The sequence below is a fragment of the Aquarana catesbeiana genome, linkage group LG06, assembly GCF_042186555.1.
Source record: "Aquarana catesbeiana isolate 2022-GZ linkage group LG06, ASM4218655v1, whole genome shotgun sequence".
In the NCBI taxonomy this organism is placed as follows: Eukaryota; Metazoa; Chordata; class Amphibia; order Anura; family Ranidae; genus Aquarana; species Aquarana catesbeiana.
Window position 1 is genome coordinate 109,709,225 of NC_133329.1, and position 19,716 is coordinate 109,728,940.

Here is a 19,716-nt window from a genome sequence, read left to right on the forward strand (position 1 = left end):
CTGTTTCTTCACATTATTGGAACTGTGAGTGCACCCGGCTGGGTATCTGTCCCAGCAGATTTGTTGTAAGCTGTTGCTGTATTACTTCAATACAAGTTTCCCATTGCACCTGACTGTGTGAATTATTGCTGCCACACCACGCTGCACCCTATCCTACAAGTGTCTCAGAAAGTATTGATAAAGGTCACAACCTGTCAAGTAGTATATTTACAAGGAAGTCAGCAGTGACAGCCTACTTATTTATATCGGTGCAGCGTTCTTTAAACGCTTCTTATCAAAGGTTGGAAATTCACATTTCAACTGTTGGTCATTCTTCAACGTCAGCCAATAGATGTTGTTCTAATCGGGGGGCGTAAGCCGCCAGTCAATCGTTGGAGGTTATGCGATAGATAGACTCCAATCTTGCTGTGCCGCCAGCTCCTGATCCTGCTTGTTGCCTCTCAGACCTCAAGTCAGAGTGACAGTTTGAATGCAGAGCCAAGGTAAGTCCTAGGCTCCATTTCAACTCTGACATCTCATATAATACAGCTGAGGGGAGACCTTGGAGAACTTTCTTCACTTTGGCGCTTGCTGCTGCATCTAACATCTAGTAAATTAAATTTTACAGGGAGAGGGAGGAATTTTTGCTGTGGTGCTGACCCCTGTCTTCTGCAGTACCTACTCCAGACCTTTGAAATCTGTATTACATACTACTGAAACCAGCACTGTGCATTACATACCCCTGTACTGTGTTAGATTCTCCTGACCTCCTGCATTCTGCATTACTTACTCTGTGAGTAAGTTACATACTACTGATCTCTGCACTTTGTGGTACGTACTCCTGACTCCTGCACTCCTCATTACATACTACAGACTGCTGAGCCTTGTGTTACTTAGTCCTGACCCCTCAACTCTGCCTTAGATATTATTGACCATCGCATACTAGCCTTAGATACTACTGAGCATCGCATATTAGCTCATTATGAAATACTTACCTTAGATCAAAGCTGGTGCAGCGGTCCCCGTACACCGCTGTGACCGGTGACATGTCTCTCTGGAGTTATTTCTGGGTTCACGGGCTCCGGCGCTGTGATTGGCCGGACCCGGTCATGGCACAGTGAGCCGTTTCTTTAGTGCGCATGTGCCGATGGCGTTGGCACATGCGAATACAGTGAATATCTTCTAAACGGTGCAAGTTTAGGAGATATTCACGGTACCTACAGGTAAGCCTTATTATAAGCTTATCTGTAGTGAGAAGTGGTGTGTAAGGGTTTACAACCACTTTAATGTGACCTTGCTAGATTATTTCCTTAAAATAAATAAGCACACTGCACCCTGGTAAAGCAAAATTAAAGCCTTGTTTTTTTGTTTTTTTTCAAAATAGCAAACATGTTATACCTATGTGCTCTGTGCAATGGTTTTGCACAGAGCAACCCGCATCCTCCTCTTCTCGGATCCCACACTAGTGCTCCTGGTCCCTCCTTACAGCCGGGTGCCCCCACAGCAAGCAGCTTGCTGTGGGGGCATCCAAGCAGGCGCGCTCCCGAGCCATGGCTGCGTGTGTGTCCATTTACACACTGAGCCGCGGCTCGGCCCTGTCCCCTACATCTTATGTTTGGCTCAATGGCTGTGATTGGCCAATGGCTCACTGGCCAATGGCTCCCGCTGCTACCAAAAGCTCATCAGGAGTGTGAGTCCCCAGAGAGGCAAGGCTCTTGAGGACATCCTGGGATCGAGAGGGGGCTCAAGTAAGTATTAGGGGGGCTGCTGCACACAGAAGGTTTTTTACCTTCATGCTTAGAATGCATATACTAAGAGTATATACAGTATCTTATCGCTTTGGAAAGATTTTCCCTTACTTCTTGCTGTATCTTTAGGACAGAAAGTGAATGAAATCACCCCTACTGTACACAGACAGATTGAAAAAAAAAAAACTACAAAAAACATGATGGGGTTTTAATCATTTTTTACTATATCCACCACTAAAAAAATATATTTTTGGGCTTTAAAAACACTTTAACATACACTTTAAGAAACCATCGACAAGACAATATAGGACTAGACAGCTTCATTTACCATTGCAAATATATCTAGGCAATACAACAGTGTAAAGCAGTTGTCTTACATTATCTATATTGCTATTTCATCAATGTCACACGCCCACAGAAGGACATTTTATTGATTTCAGTTCACAGTTTCCTGGAAAGGAAAATCCTATTTTTTATTCTGTTGTTGTAGGAAAATAAAGTTGTTGAAACGTCATGACTACTATCATCTTCCCAAGGCCCTGGTACTGTGAACATAAGCCTGGAAATACAAAGAAAACTCACCCAAGCTCTACCGCTGTGTTGGTACTGGAAGATATATGAGTGGAGTGTCGGTGCTCAGGCTATAACGTTAAATGCAAATTCATGAGATCAAAAAGCCGGCAACCCAAAAGCTTCTTCGTTATGGAACGTTATTTGAGCACTGACAGCAATTGCAACATCATTAAAATTCGAACGCGTTTCGGCCGAAGCTTTACTCACACGTTAGCATTTTAATGATGTTGCAATTGCTGTAAGTGCTCAAATTAAGTTCCATAATGAAGAAGCTTTCGGGTTGCCAGATTTTTGATCAAATGGAAATGCTTTGCTGCTGGCATCCTTATCTGCCTCTAGCTGATAAGTAGCCAACCCTGGTGCAAAAAGGTGGCAATGCCAAACAGGAGACAGAAAACAAATGGCTAAGCTCTTTCTGCATCCAAACTGTCACAGATCCTCAACATCATTAACGAAAAAAAGTCTCCCTCTTCAACAAATAAATGCTGTTGATTATTTCTGCTTATTAAGTCTGAGTTTTCTAAGGCAGTAAGATACTCTGAGTGGATGTTTCAATTCCTCAGCATTTCAAAGATGCCATTGGGTGTGCGTACAGACACAACATGACTCCTAATGACTACCAGTAACTTTCAATCCCAACTCTATTGTAATTTTTTGTTTTCTGAACGTCCCTAAGTAGGTGAAAACAAAATCAGCTCTGGCTCTACTACCTTCAATCTGGAGTTGTCCCCGCAGTAATCTCTTTTAACCACAAGATGTCCTCAGTTTTCCTGAGAGCACATTGCGAGTGCAGGGCATCATGAACCCTCCTCCTGAGGGGGCCCCACCACCCCACCCAGCATTCACAATGTGTAATAGTTCAGAGAGTTGCCCTGATGCCATTCCATCAGCATTAGTCACTGTAGTCTTTAGTCTCCAAAGCTACAATTACTAGGTAGGCTTAGCAGATTGGCGGAGGAGTGAAGGAAAAGTGAGTTGGTGCAGCTTTATTTTCATTTTGGATAGAGAAGGAAGTCTGCCTGTAGGTTGGTGGGACGTCACTGGTGGAAACGTTAGGAAGGCTCATAAAATTCAGCACTTGAGGTGAATCACAGCCAAAACTCAGACTCGTTTTCAGCAGACAGCGGGCTGAGGCCTGTTGTCGGCTGACGTCACAGAGCCGGTCCAGGCTGGAGCAAGATCAAGACAATATGGCTGGAATCCACCCACAACCCTGGACCGGCACCTGACTCAACCTCTCAGCAAGGGCATGAGCCAGCCGCTCCTGCCCCCTCCACAGCCCAGCGCTCCAGTGGGTGCACGGGGGGAGGGGGAGCAGAGCAGACAGCAGTGATTGACAGTCACCAACTCTTTGCTCATGGAGCTCTAAGAACTGAGCGATCAGCGGCGTTTGATCGCTCGGTTCTCAGTCTTAGATCCGGCGGGGGTCAGATGCAGCGTCGGATCAATGCAGCATCCACCTAGGTAAGTATAATTCTTTAAAAAAGAAAAAAAAATGCAATACTTCTCTTTTAAGCTTGCCATACACTGGTAGATTTATGTACGAACTTTGGTACGAGAAATGTCATCAGTACATTCGATAATGCCATCAGAAACTTGAGAAATGTCATTCAAAAGTACTTCAAAATTTTGTTTTCTTTTAATATTTGATTTTGTAAAGAATGCAATTTCCCAAATGAAAGTCACAGTTTAAGAGCCCTTTCACACTGGGGCGGGGGCGTTGTCGGCGGTAAAGCGCCGCTATTGTAAGCGGCGCTTTACCGTCGGTATGAGGCCGCTAGCGGGGACAGTTTTACCCCCCTGCTAGCGGGCAAGAAAGGGTTAAAACCACCGCAAAGCACCTCTGCAGAGGCGCTTTGCCGGCGGTATAGCCGCGCCGTCCCATTGATTTCAATGGGCAGGAGCGGTAAAGGAGCGGTATACACTCCGCTCCTTCATCGCTACGAAGATGCTGCTGGCAGGACTTTTTTTACTGTCCTGCCAGCGCATCGCTCCAGTGTGAAAGCCCTCAGGGCTTTCACACTGGAATTAAAGCAGCGGCTGTTTCAGGTCGGTTTGCAGGCGCTATTATTAGCGCAATAGCGCCTGCAAACCGCCCCAGTGTGAAAGGACCCTTAGAAAAGTGTTTAAAAAAAAATGTCTATTTTGCTCCTTCGAATTTTCTAGAAAACAAAAATGTTCGACCAAAATTCTACTAGTGTATGGCCAGCTTTAGGGGGTTAGAGCTACATACAACAAAGCGTAAAACCTTTGTGAAAAATATTAAGCCCTTTCATTTATCAGAAGCACTCATTTTTACCACCTAAGGAAGCGGTAGATGGCCCATCTTCGTATAAGGGTCAGGCTAGATTCACATGCGGGTCCTGCATGCTGCGTTTGCGCAGGGCATAGTAACTTATTTGTTTAAATGGACCGCTGTACCTGCAAGGAAAGTCCACGAAGGTACAGCCACAAGGAACCGCAAGGTGCTGCAGCTCACCTGAAAACTCACATTTTCCGATGCGTTGCGGGTTCCATGAAGAATTCATGGAACCCCCAGGTGTCTGCTAAAGAGCAGTGTATTTTGCCTGCAAGTCAGGGAATGCATGCAATCAGCGTTCCCTGACCCGCATATGTGTGAATGGAGCCTAATGGGGGCAGGATTGAACCTCTCGTGTCCACCTCTATTGTCTATGGAAGGTCCCCAGAGAGGCAAAAAGGAGACACAGGATAGACCGCAATTCCAAAAATACCTTCAAAGACTATATTACAAGTACTGTAAATCGGATTATAAGTTGTCACTGTCTGGGGAAATTCAGCATACATTATGCAAATAGTTGCAGCATAGTAAATGGAGTGTGACAATTTATTACAATTAGTGATGATCCAATCAGCAAAAAAATAACCAAATGACAAGTTTTTCTATTCTTCTGGATATCTGCATGAAGAACCGTCTGGTCCAAAGACAGTCTGCCGGTCCAGGCTTGAATACAATCCTCAGCCAAAAAAACATAAATCTTAGCTGACTGGACACATCTACTGCCATATGTTCAGTCACATCCAAAAAAATTGCAGGTTGCTGTCTTGTTTGATTCTTAGAATCAATTTGCTTATATTTAAAGCAGAACTACACTAAATCTGAGCACCACAACTCCCTTTTTTAATACTTAGCCACTTACAGACCAGAAGATTTTCCCCCTTCATGACCAGGCCGTTTTTTGCAATACAGCACTGCGTCGCTTTAACTGACAATTGCGCGGTCGTGCAACGCTGTACCCAAAAATTGACATCCTTTATTTCCCACAAATAGAGCTTTCTTTTGGTGGTATTTGATCATCTCTGCACTTTTTATAAACAAAAAAAGAGCGACAATTTTGAAAAAAAAAAACAATATTTTTTACTTTTTGCTATAATAAATATCCCCCCCCCAAAAAAACTAATTTCTTCAACAGTTTAGGCAAATATGTATTCTTCTACATATTTTTGGTAAAAAAAAAATCGCAATAAGCTTATATTGACTGGCCTGCGCAAAAGTTATAGCGTCTACAAAACAGGGGATAGATTTTTGGCATTTCTCTTCTTCTTTTTTTTTTTTTTTTACTAGTAATGGTGGCGATCTGCGATTTTTAGCAGGACTGCAACATTGCGGTGGACAGATCGGACACTTTTGACACTTTTTTGGGACCATTGACATTTAAATAGCGATCAGTGCTATATTATTGTGTAACTGTCACTGGCAGGGAAAACGTTAACACTAGGGGTGATCCAGGAGTTAAATGTGTTACCTTGTTACCTGGGAGGTGTTTCTAACTGTGGGTGGATGCGACGGACTGGAGGAGGAGAGAGATCGCTGTTCCTAATCACTAGGAACAGCAGATCTCTCTCTCCTCCCCTGTCAGAACGGGGATCTGTTTACATTGACAGATCCCCAATTTGGCTCTCTTTCCTGCGATCGCAGGTGGCCGGCAGACATCGTGGCCGCCGGCCATGTGCATCGGGTCCCCCACTGTGCAGCAGGCACGTGCCCCCTATGGCTCTTAAAGGAGCCGACGTACACCTATGGCGATTTAGGGGAACGAGCCGACCTGCCGCAGTATAATGACGGTGGCTGGTGGGCAAGTGGTCCAAACTCCCTCATCCACCCATATTTCCATGCTTTATTTTGTTGAGAAGTCACCCCCTAGCGCAGTGGTTCTCAACTCCAGTCCTCAGGACCCACCAACAGGCCAGATTTTAAGTATTACCTTGGGGAGTTGCAGACTAGAATACTGCAATCACTGAGCAGCAAGTGATATCACCTGTGATGTATTTCAGCTATCTTGCAAACCTGGCCTGTTGGTGGGTCCTGAGGACTGGAGTTGAGAACCACTGCCCTAGCGTTTCTGGCCATGGCCATCTTGAGTAAGGGCAGATGCATATACAGTAGCACTTACTTCCTGGAATCCATCTGCCCTTAGCTCAGGCATGCAGATGTTTTATCAGATTAGCGAGCCCATCAGCGAACGGAAGTGACGTTCCGTCAGCTGCGCATGCTTTCCACCGCTACCAGGTTTGCTAACCTGACAGAACACCTGAAACCAGAAGGCGGCAGCAGACATCTTACTACACCCAGCTACGTCTTGAATTTCAGAGTAATTCTAGCAATAAAGTGAGCGTATATAAATAAATATAGTATATTGGCATCTGTGATGCTGTTTTGATGTTACATTTTGAAAGAAGTTAGACGACAGCAGTAGGAAGGTGGTGGAGGCCATGTTGGTACAACATGGTAAGGCTAAACCTTTAGCCTTTCAAAATGAAACAGCATCACAGATGCCAATATGCAATATATTTATTTATATACGCTCACTTTATTGCTAAACTTATATAGAAATTCAAGCCGTAGCTGGGTGTAGTAGGATGTCCGATGCCCCTGTTCTAATCAGATTAACGAAGTAGCAGGAGCCACAGATTCTACTCTAAAATGGTTCGCATCCTTCTTAGAGAATCGCTCGCAGACAGTGAAACTAGGAGCATTCACTTCGGAAACCCAGGCAATCTCCTATGGAGTCCCTCAGGGTTCACCCTTGTCACCAGTGCTATTCAACATCTACATCCGCCCTCTCCTCAAAATCATCAAAAAATCAGACCTCTGCTTCCACTCATACGCTGACGATACCCAAATCTACTTTCGGATCACCGGACAAAAAGACCACCATCAGCAACTAGAGAAATGCCTCACTCTAATAGATGACTGGATGACCATTAGTTCCCTCAACCTCAACGGGTCAAAAACAGAACTTCTCTACCTACACGCAAACCAAAATCCCAAAACCAAGACTCCATGGACACCTCCCGCCATCTTTGGACAAACCATCTCTCTGAGCACCAAAGCCAAAATTCTTGGAGTTATCTTTGACTAGAAATGACAATGGATGCACAAATAGTATCAGTAGTTAGCGGATCTCACCATCTCCTCCGCCTGTTACGCAGACTCATCCCCTTCATCCCAGAAGATGACAAAGCAGCAGTAGTTGGAACAATCATCAATTCCCTTCTCGACTATGCAAACTCACTCTACATAGGATTACCCCAATATCAGCTTGCGCGCCTACAGGCCATTCAAAACGCAGCGGCAAGACTGCTAACAGGAAAAAAACCCTGGGAGTCCATCTCCCCATCCCTGAGGAGCCTACACTGACTAACAGTAAAGAATCGGATCACATTCAAGACCCTCTGCCTCACCCACAAATGCATACATGGTAATACCCCTCAATACCTCCAAGAGAAAATAAAACATTACACACCGAATCGCAATCTGCGATCATCTAGCCAAAAACCTCCTCCTCATTCCCAAATACCGCTACAAAGCAAGGGGAGAACGAAGATTCGCAGTGCAGGGACCTCGGCTATGGAACTCTCTTCCGACTCACATCCGCATGGAAGAAAACCATCTGGCCTTCAGGAAAAAACTCAAGACTTACCTCTTCTAATGAAGCTGACAACACAAACGCATCAGCGCCTTGAGGCGATTTGGTTCGCATTTGCAGAGCTTTACAAATCATTCATTCATTCACGAACCCGTGGAGCGCATGCGTAGCTGACCGAACGTCACTTCCATTTGCTGATCTGATAGAACATAGGCAGGAGGATGTGCTTAGTTGAGAAAGCAAGAGAAAGCCCCTCCTCCCCTCCTGAAGACTCCTGGGATGGATGACATCATTTACCTAGGCCAGGAAGTAACTGAGGTAAAAAATGTTTATCCCCTTCCCGCTGAGCGTACACAGATGTACGGCCTCAGCTTTCAGGGGTTATACCGGGATGATGCCTGCAGCTGCAGGCATCATCCCGGTACCATTTTTTAGAGCCGGCGATCGGCTTTCCAGGGATAACAACCGATGCAGCTAAAAGCCGCTCAGCTGTTATACCGGAGGAGCGGGAGGGGACGTCCCCCCTCCTGCTGCCTCCAGCCGCTCTCAACGGGCCTCCCAAACCACGGGGAGACCCGATCAACAATCCGCTGCCTCCGGCGTGTAGCCACAGACTGGAACAAAGCCAGAAACGGCTTCGTATCAGTCTCCTGAATGTAAACACGGAAGCGACGTCATGACGTCACTTCCCGTTTACTCGGCTGCCAATGGCGCCGGTTCTAAACAAATATACAGTATTCAGAATCGCCGAAAACGGCGATCTGAATACTTTGAAGTGCAAAGGAGGGATTGGAGGTCTTTTAGACCCCCCGATTCCTCCATAAAGAGTACCTGTCACCACCTATTACTGTCACAAGGGATGTTTACATTCCTTGTGACAGCAATAAAAGTGATCAATTTTTTTTTTAAAACACAATTTATTAATATAAAAATAAATAAAATCAGTAAGAAAAAAAAAATTTTTTAAAGCGCCCCTGTCCCTGCGAGCTCGCGCAGCAAAGAAAACGCATACGGAAGTCGTGCCCGCATATGTAAACGGTGTTCAAATCACACATGTGAGGTATCGCCGCGATCGTCAGAACAAGAGCAATAATTCTAGCACTAGACCTCCTCTGTAACTCTAACCTGGTAACCGTAATAAAAAATTGAAAGCGTCGCCTATGGAGATTTTTAGGTACCGTAGTTTGTCGCCATTCCACAAGTGCGTGCAATTATAAAGCGTGACATGTTTGGTATCTATTTACTCGGCGTAACATCATCTTTCACATTATACAAAAAAAATGGGCTAAATTTACTGTTTCGTTTTTTTTTTAATTCATGAAAGTGTCCCTTTTCCCAAAAAGTTGCGTTTAAAACACCTCTGCATAAATACCGTGTGACATAAAATATTGCAACAATCGCCATTTTATTCTCTAGATTCTCTGCTAAAAAAATATATATATATATATATATATATATATATATATATATATATATATATATATAATGTTTGGGGGTTCTAAGTAATTTTCTAGCAAAAAATATGGATTTTAACTTGTAAACACCAAATGTCAAAAATAGGCTTATTCATGAAAGGGTTAAAAGGAGTAAATATAATATAATTTCCTATCTATTTACTATTGGTAGCAGCAGAAGAATAAAAAAAAGTCAATTCAGAGAGTGAAAGTTTGAAGTTACAAACTTATGTTTATAGAGCAAAAATACCTCTGCACACAGCAATGCAAAATTGAAGTTTAGTTTTGGCAATGGGACAAATGAGGAGGAAAGAGGGGCAGAGGGACATTGTTACAAATCAGGTACAGTCCCTCCAAATCAGGGGACAGTTGGGAGCTATGCATAACCCTTGAACCGTTTCTTGCAGTTGGCGGCTGGTTTTCTCATGAAAGTATTTTGAGCGACTCATGAACCGCTAGAATGCTTTCTGAAGCGGAGGGAGGGGATGTTCCTTACTGTTTCCACCGGTTCGTCCCAGAAATGATTTGATGGGGCGGCTGGCTGCTCCCATAGGCGATCAAAGAGTAGATATGAATGGCCTTGGAGGACCGGAACGACATCATGACGTTCTTTCTGGTCCAAGCTGATTATTTTTAACTACTTACGGACCTCCCGCTGTCGTTTTACGTCACTACTTTGAAGAGGGATATCGCTGTTATGGCAGCTAGCCAGCTGCCATAACCCCGGTATCCTCTTCTTCAATGGGCGGTCCGCCTTCAGATAAAAGTGGTCTCTACGGCGGATTCGCCACAAGATTACTTTTATCGGCGGCGGGAAGAGGACCCCCCCCTTCTGCCACGCTCGGGTGCCCTCCGCCGCTACCGACAGCTCCGGTAAGCGATCGCGTCCTCTTGCTGAGGGGAAGATGGCCCCCACCCATCTCCATATCATTACAGGGCGGAAGCAAAGTCAAAACGTCACTTCCACCTTAAAGGGATGTTTATTTTTTATTTTTTCAAAATTTTTTGCATTTTAGTGTAAATATGAGATCTGAGGTCTTTTTGACTCCAGGTCTCGTATTTAAGAGGTCCTATGATGCTTTTTTTCTATTACAAGGGATGTTTACATTCCTTGTAATAGGAATAAAAGTGACACCATTTTTTTTTAAAGAACAGTGTAAAACTAAAAAATAAAAGGTAAAAGAAATTTTAAAAAACTATTTTTTTTTAAACGCGCCTTGTCCCGACGAGCCTGCGTACATAAGCGAACATATACATGAGTAGCGCCCGCATATGAAAATGGTGTTCAAATCACACATGTGAGGCATCGCCACAATCGGTAGAGCGAGAGCAATAATTCTAGCCCTAGATCTCCTCTGTAACACAAAACATGCAACCTGGCCAAAACATTGGCCTGGCGTCCAATCACACCGCCTGTCATTTCAGCCAATCAGGTGACGGGTAACAGATCTGAGCACCTGATTGGCGGAGAGGCGGTTTAGTGTTAGGAAAGCGAATATTCATTCGCTTTTCTAACACAGCTGAGTGACCTGCAAGTGTTCAGCATGGCGCTCGCAGGTCACCTTTTTTGACGCCTATTAAAGCCTATGGCTCTAATCAGGTGCTTCAAAAACACCACCACCCCCCCACCGCCGCTGTAATTTAGGCACCCTGCGCCCAAAAAGGGGCCGGGGACCTGAATAGGGGGTGGCAGCGGTGGCCGCAGATAGTTTCATGCAATGCATGAATCTATCTATTGGTGATAGAGGGGTGGCAGGAGTGAGGGGGCAGCGCCCGTGCGCCCTTATGGACGCACCGCCACTGTTCACATCGCATTGCTGTGCAGATCACATGCGGGGGTCTGTGCGATGCAAATTGAGCCATACAAAATGTATAGCTGAAAATGCATCACATTTGCACCAAAATGGTACAGGCCCCTCTTTTTGGTCCGTACTGGAATCGGATCGCATGGGTGTTCATACCCATGCAATCCGATTCCTGTACCATTTCACAATTGGCAATGCGAACCGATTTAGGGGTGTCATTAACTTTACATTGACACGCAGATGTCAATGTAAACTGCCTGGAATGAGGGAATCAGGTGCGATGCGGGAATCGCAGGGTTTCCCGCATCGCACCAGTGTGAACCGAGCCTAAAAGCAGCACTATAATAATCAACAGGCCCGTGCACACAGCTGCATCTACATATGAAAAAAATGCACTGCGTTTAGTGGTGCACAGAACATGTAGAACACAGCCGCAGATTTTACACACGTAGATCTGCAGATTATACGCACATATGTGTATAAACACGCTTATAGGCGTTTAATCGCACATAAACAAGAATACTTTAGGCGTATAATTTACGCAAGATCCTGCAGTCTCTAAACGTCTCTAAACGCAGCATTTTATTTTTCTGCCTATGTGAATGAGCCCTAGGGCAGGTGGAAATAACTAATGGACCGAAGCTGGACATAGACAACTCTTTTTTTTTTTATTGATTTGCCAGCGGGCTGATCGAAAAAAAAAAAATGGATTCCTCTATCCACACAAGCGAAGTGGATGGAGGCAGTGTCAGGATCACGTAGAGCCCAGGGCAAACATGGAAAACTACACCCCCCCCCCCCCCCAATATGTACTGTATGAACGTTGTGTCAGCAAAATACCCCCCCCCACACACACACACAAAAACACTGACTACTAATCTGCATGCTTACCCCTTAAGAATAAATTTCTCCTCCTCCCAGTACAAATCCGCCCCCTGCTGAAATCCCCCCTCAGCACAAATCTTTGCCCCCACCCATCCCCCCCAGCTCAAAACCCCCCCCCCCCTCCGAAAAAAAAGTCACCCCTCCCAGCACAAATCCTCTGTCCCTAAAACTTTCCCTCCTACTACACCTCCCCCCCCACTTTAAATTCCTTCCCAGTCCAAATTTCCCCCAAAGCCCCCCTCCTAGCACAAATCGTCCTCCCACCATCCCCCCTCCCAAACACAAATCCCCCTAGATCACCACTCTTAACACCCCTCCTAGAGCAATACTTAGCCTGTGCCACCCCCCAAAATCCCAGTTCTAACACAAATCCCCTCCCCCACAATCTCCTTGTGGCGCCCCCCCCACCTCACATGATACCACAGTGCCCAGGGCAGCCGGCCCTCCTGCCCACCCCTTGCCCCGGCCCTGGATGGAGGAATCCTCCCGGCTGAACCAGCCGAATTTCGATCCATCTATGGCCAGCTTGAAAGTACAGTGATGCTCCAATGAGATCTGTGAGTCCCTGTGCCCTGGTGACAGATGGGACTTGTAGTCTTCCCAATCAAAGATCTAAATGAAGGACACGGCTGTACAGGTGGAGCTACTCACAGCTGTGCCATATTCAAACAAAAACAGAAGACTGCAGAGAGATCACCCCATGATTCAGGTAAGTCGTGTGGGTGGTTGGGGTTGGGAAGTGCAACCGTGTTTCACCGTGTTTCACATTACACCCTAAATATGGGTGTAACATGGAATATGCTCTTACAGGTGGAATGCGTATTTAAAATAGCTCTGCCGGCATCCACACAAAACTGAAATATCAAGTTTAGATCAAGTTGGAGTTCAAAAATCTGAAAATCCATAAGGGCTCGTTCACATGTGCCGCTACCCTGAAAAGGGATCCACGCTCAGATCGCTCTTTAGAGGTGACAGGCAGCGAGGAGGTGTTGTATCGCCTCATCACCTCCTGCTTTACCCCCTGAACCTCTTGCACTAGCACGCTGCACTGCTTGCACAGTGGCCCTATTCATTGGAATGGGTCGCGATCAACCCAAAGCGGCAGGGGGTATAACTCCTGCAGCAATCGCAAAGCAAAGCCTCACGGCCGCATCATATGCTGCATCTGAAAAGGTGAGAAAGGAGACTGTAAAATTGCAGCTCAACCACTGGGTTTTACCACCCCCAACCCACCCAACTGCTAGTGATCTGTCATTTAATTGAGATCTATGCCCAAATTATACAGTGTAGTTAGTGACAGGGTCACCAGCAGGTCATGTTGGGACCTGTGGTCCTAAGACAGCTATAAAGCTGGAGGCCATCAATATCTTTAAAGCAAAAACCTGTCCTAAAGGAAATAAACAAAGCCTCACTGCTGACCTTCTTCTGAAAATGCTAGATACCTGGCTGTCTGTGGCTTTAGTACATTCTGAGTCACAGACCTGGAACCAGCAATGCAGCAAGTGAAGTCTGATCATCTGATCTGCATGCTGGGTCTGTCATTGACCAAAAGTATTGCAGTCTTTGGCTCATAGAGGCAGCCAGGCAGCTAGCATTTTCAGGAGCCCAGCAATAGCTGCCTACAAGTTTCCTTTAATGCTAGTTCCATGTTTCAGTCTTACTTAGGTACGCACATGAAATAATAATACATGCATATGTCTATATTTCATTTGTATGCTTAATCCTCCAGAGAGAATAAAGACAGAATTTAGAGTGATAATCATTTAAAAGGATTATATCTAAAGAGCAAAACATTTCCCCATACACACACAAATTGTGATTGTACATCCTTGTCCCTGTAAGGCCCCTTTTGCGTGGGTCAGACGCCGGCAGCAGATCCCCCCGCTCACCAAAGGATCTCTCGGCTGAGCAGGCGGATGACAGATCCGTGTCCGCTCTACTCATGCAGAGCGGGCACGGACACAGCGCGCTGTTCTCTATGGGGTGGTCGGATAGAAACTTACCGCCTGTCCGTTTCCATCCGGCCGACATCTGATCCGCCGGACGGATGGGGAACGTATCCCCCATCGGTCGGTTTTCACCAGACAGGATTGGATCTGATCCCGGCGGGTGTCAGCGGACACACGTCTGCTGACATCTGTCGCTCCATAGAGAAGAATGGAGGTTCTGATTGGGTCCGCCTGAAAAACTGACAGATGGACACGATCGGAGCATCTGTGTGAAAGGAGCCTCAACACACACGTTACAATTCGATTGTACAATCCCCTTAAAGCTGGTCATAGATTATGCGATTTTCCTTCCTGCAACCACAGGTTGCAGGAAAGAAAATCACTTGATTCCCCCATCAACACTGTCTGTTTCTTTCCTGCAATCCCTCCCACTGAGCTATTGTGTTTTCCCGGCAGGGGTGGAGGGTGGCAGGGAGCCACCCCTGCCGGGAGAACACGATGATATTAAAGCCGCTAGCAATATTTGCATGCTAGAAAATACAACATGCTGGTTGTATCCAAGTTGATCGATGGATTGACAATCAAGGTACACTTGCCCATAGATGGATCAAATCTTGGCCAGTCCCCGCTGAACCAACCGAGATTCAAACCATCTATGGCCAGGTTAAGGCTGCATGCACATCTATGCAGGTGTGCATAGATGTGCAAACGGGCCTACGGGCAAAATCGCACAGCAGTGAGAATTTTAGCCAGTTGTGTTGGGGTGCCATCAAGAATTAGCAGCACCTGCATCACACAAATGTATCTACCAATAAAAGAGCCTGCCTGATTGGATATACATTGATTGGCTAGTCTAGATAGGTCTTTATATTACAGTTTTGGTAAACCAAATGAGATTTTACAGATATTTTTCAGTCAGATTGTAACGTGTATGCTGAGTTTTACAGGGATCTATTTATAAAGTTCTACAACTACACACACACATTGCATTACGGCTGTATCAAACAAATTTCAAAGATTCCAAGTCATGCAATCGTTTTTTTACAGAATACGATTGCATATCTCCAATTGACTTATATCATGTGTGTGCTCACAGATTTCGCACACTTTGACCTAAATGCCATAAACACTGCAATCAGACTATAATTTTACTATGTAAGTTGAATCTATATAAATCTGAACATCAGAGGTCAATAAGTAAAACCAAATTACTACAATCATGTTATGAGTTCATTGTACACAGTGATACGTTTAGACTGACTTCTACAGAAATCTTTACGTGTGTGGGGTTCACAAACATACCAGGTCAATCATACAATTTGATTAAGTTAATTGAATGAGGATTATAATAGATCAGAGGGGCTGAGTGTGTGCGGTCTACAGTTTTATAGAATGTTCTCTATGGCAACCAGAATGATTATACAATCAGAAGCTTTGTGTGCCATGAAAGGTGACCATTCAAGCCCTAGTAGTTCATTGGTGTCATTTCCCTGGCTGTGCCAGCTGGTGTTGGCCCCAGAAATATGCAGGGACCCTCAAGTGTGAGGCCTACAGCTCAAGGAACCCTTGGCAACCTTGGGAGAAGCCAATCTTACCCAGGGTTTCATGGAACCCTAAGGTTCTACCTGAGGTTGATAGGGGTTCCTTGTATTGTAGCTGTAAAACCTCCTATTTGATGGTGCCGGCATAGTTCTAGGGCCAATGTTCCTTGGCAGAGCCAACTACATGACACCAATAACTGTCTATAAGGGTGGCATTATGACCACTAGTCACCAAGGGACAATTTTCCCATTGACCCCAAATGATTTAGTTTTAGAAGGGGTTCCCAAGACCCGAAAATAATTTCAATGGTTCCTTTGGGGTAGAAAGGTTGAGAAAGACTGCTCTGGGGGAACTCTAGGGTTCCACTGAACCCTGGTTGAGAATGGTTGCTCTATATTGAGTTATACAATCATATATATAGCGAAGATTCAACATCATTGTACATTATTTTCCCCAAATCCTGAAATCTGACACAACCAAGAACTCAAAAGCTTACTTATCCATTAACAAAGTTATTCTGGGTGTCAAAAGATTAGTTATCTTGTGAATCACGAAACTTACAACAAAGGTAAGAGAGCTCTGACAAGCACAGTAGAGTGTAAGCTGTGTAGACCAGTGACTCAGCAGTCACGATACAACATTGGCCATTTAGAAGATCTGCACCCACCTCTTCCGCCTGCTTCCTGAGAGCCTTCTCCCGTTCATACTGCGTCAATAACTGCTCATTATCCTCCTTCAGAAGCTCAGATTCCACCTCATGTTCTTGGTTCTCAGTCAAGACAGCATCCAGGTTCTCCAACACGTTGACCACCAGGGGCATCAGCTCTTTGACCACCTCTTCGTCATAACACTGGATCAGACGCTCAAACTCCCTGTAGATGCTATTGGCCAGCCCCGACACCCGTTCTGACATAACCGACCCCGAACAGTAGTCATCCTGGTACACCACCCCATCGTCTATCTGTATCTCCATCATCTTGGCAGCTGGTCTGGTACTCCAGGTATAGCACCCAATAAAAGAAGTGTACCACCTTTTAGATCTGTCCCTTTGATTTCCAGGGAAATAAATCCCTTTTTAGATTATTCTATCCTTTCCTTAAAAAAGGAATCAGGTGCATTGATTTGTTTTTTTTAAGACAATATGGAATCAGTACAGAGTTGACTGTCTATCAATGAATTGGGGTGTCCTTGTTCTTTTTTTTCTTCTTGTTATTAGTGCAATATATATAAGATAAAAAATAAATAAAAGGTTAAATTCTTGAAAGGACAGTCCACTTATTTTCACTTAAGGTGATACTTTAGGCAAATGTCTACATCAAATGCTACATGCGCGTCTCCATGTACAGTATATACAAGCAACCTTGACGTGGCCTGCTATTGCTATAAGGGTTTATATCTGCGCCAAGGTATTGCAGGACCGCTCTCCATCTGACTTCGCTGCCCCCAAATCTGTGCAAATCTCTTATCGTTCCTCTTCTTCAGAACCCTTTACAATCATAGCTGTCTTGTTGATGGGCCCGGCAGCAGCAACAACAAGCCAAGATGACGTGCAAGAACACCAATTTTCTGCAAATACAGTCAGTGCAATCATTTACCCACCAAGAACATGCAAGATTTATGAATCAGCGGGGGGGTTAGGGCATCCTTGCCTACGTACAAGTACTTGATTGACGGCAGATCCTAACAGTCCATCCCTGCTGGTAATTAGGGTAATTGTTTATACAGAGGTTACGTCCATGGTATGGATGGTCGCCAAGGCAGAGCCCTGAAATAGATGCATCTTCCTTTTCTGGTATAGGATCCGTGCACCTGATTCCTCTCCCTCCCCCACCCTGGATGCAAATTTCTGTCTGTAAAAAATGGATAGAACACACCTGCAGCGGTCCCAGGGCTGATCCTGCTGATGATGATGATGTTGCTGCCTAGGTGTCACAGGGACCCCTCCATCTCATTATAGAGGTGATGGTGGTCCCAGCAAACAGAGGCACCTCCCAGCTCTGCTGTGTGTAGGGATAGGAGGCAGGGCTCTCCCCTCCTTCCTCTGACAAGGCTGCTGATCTGACGTCAGGCTTGTCTGCATTATGGGTAAAGAATACAGCTGATTCACTCCCAGCATCTCCCGCACTGCAAAGCCATTGCCTGTTTACTATTGGAGGCCAGGGACAGGAGGGAGGGGGGAGGCTGGCTGCTGGTACCTAACCAGATCCTTCCCTGTGCAGCCTCAGATACCATCACATGCATCATTAGCTATGCAAGTGTCACTAATGAAGAATGCAGGAAGCTGCATCTTGTTCAAAAAATAAAAAATAAATAAAATTTTTAAGTGGCCAAAATGTAAAATAATATTCAAAGTGTTGAACAGAAGACTCATCCCTCCTTGATGACCGTACATTCCTGGCAGTTTCCAGATCACTGTTTGCTCATAGGACGTTGGCTTTGAAATAGGTTTCTGTAATGCCCCGTACACACGGTCGGATTTTCCGATGGAAAATGTCCGATCGTAGCGTGTTGTTGGAAATGTGTGGGCTCCATCGGACATTTTCCTTCGGATTTTCCGACACACAAAGTTTGAGAGCAGGATATAAAATTTTCCGACAACAAAATCCATTGTCGGAAATTCCGATCGTGTGTACACAAATACGACGGACAAAGTGCCACGCATGCTCAGAATAAATAAAGAGATGAAAGCTATTGGCCACTGCCCGTTTATAGTCCCGACGTACGTGTTTTACGTCACCGCATTCAGAACGATCGGATTTTCCGACAACCGTGTGTGACCGTGTGTATGCAAGACAAGTTTGAGCCAACATCCATCGGAAAAAATCCTAGGATTTTGTTGTCGGAATGTTCGAACAAAGTCCGACCGTGTGTACGGAGCATAACTCCATTCTCCGTAAGCCCCTTTCACACGATCTGGACCCACCTGACGGATCTAGACTGAATCGCCATTTATGTCTATTGGCGGGATGATGTAAACGGTCCTACGTCAGTTTCTGGCCACAGAAAAAAAATGGAAAAGGTTTGCGCCCTTTTCTATTTTTGTGGACACAGACAAATGTAAATAAATTACATCCATTTACGTCCGATCCGCTTATGTCTATGTAGCATTTTTTACTTTTCTCATCTATCACTAGTTTCTTGTACTACTAAAAAAAGGGGCATGTAATGCCTGGTACACACGATGAGATTATCGGATGAATGATTGTCCTTTTTTTTTTTTTTTTTTTTTTTGCGCATATAGACATTAGAAAAAAACACACACACATCAATCACTGGTGTAACGCTCAGCGCTGAAACTCCTGATTTAAAAAAAATAGTGGGAGAACATGTATAAAATAAGTATGCTGGTTCATCAATAGCAACAATAAAAATATATTGTAGAGGTAAAAATAGAATTAAAAAAATAAAAAACAAAAGTTTTTGTAAAAAAAAATTGATCGATCAAAGTCCTGAAATAATCGAGTTGAACATAGCGTTCTAGGGGTGCGCCCCTGTCAACTCCGAGTCTCTGAAACAAATGCTGCAAAGGGAGCGAGGCTGCTTCAGGCGTGGGCTTGGGGAGCCAATCCCTATGGGAAAAGGAAGGCAAAAAAGGAAGAGAAGGGCCAGGCAAATCCTAGTGCAGCATTTTTTTATTCGATTAAAATACAAATTGTTGACAGTATAAGGTGCACTTACAGAGCCGATCCGCTCTATACGCACACTACGCAAGCGGAGTAGGGCCCCGCAAATGACTTGAGGCCCCGCCTCCCCCTCGTGTCATAGCGCGTCAATTAATGTTTACAACATCCAGTGGCGGAACTTTAGGGGTCGCTGCAGTCGCGTTTGCGACTGGGCCCTTCCGTTGTACCGCTGTGGGGTATAGGGTGCCGTTTAGAGTGCAGTGGGGAGAG

General features: G+C 45.0%; 1 protein-coding gene across 1 annotated transcript in view; it reads right to left on the reverse strand.

Moving 5' to 3' along the window:
- MAPK8IP3 (mitogen-activated protein kinase 8 interacting protein 3) overlaps positions 1–17,887 on the reverse strand; it is a 169,572-nt gene extending 151,685 nt beyond the window's left edge. The window contains exon 1 of the mRNA XM_073636674.1: positions 16,491–17,887. Within this exon, the coding sequence (XP_073492775.1) occupies positions 16,491–16,799 (309 nt within the window). The 5' untranslated portion in view covers positions 16,800–17,887. The remainder of the gene's footprint in view (positions 1–16,490) is intronic.
- Positions 17,888–19,716: the final 1,829 nt, after the last annotated feature.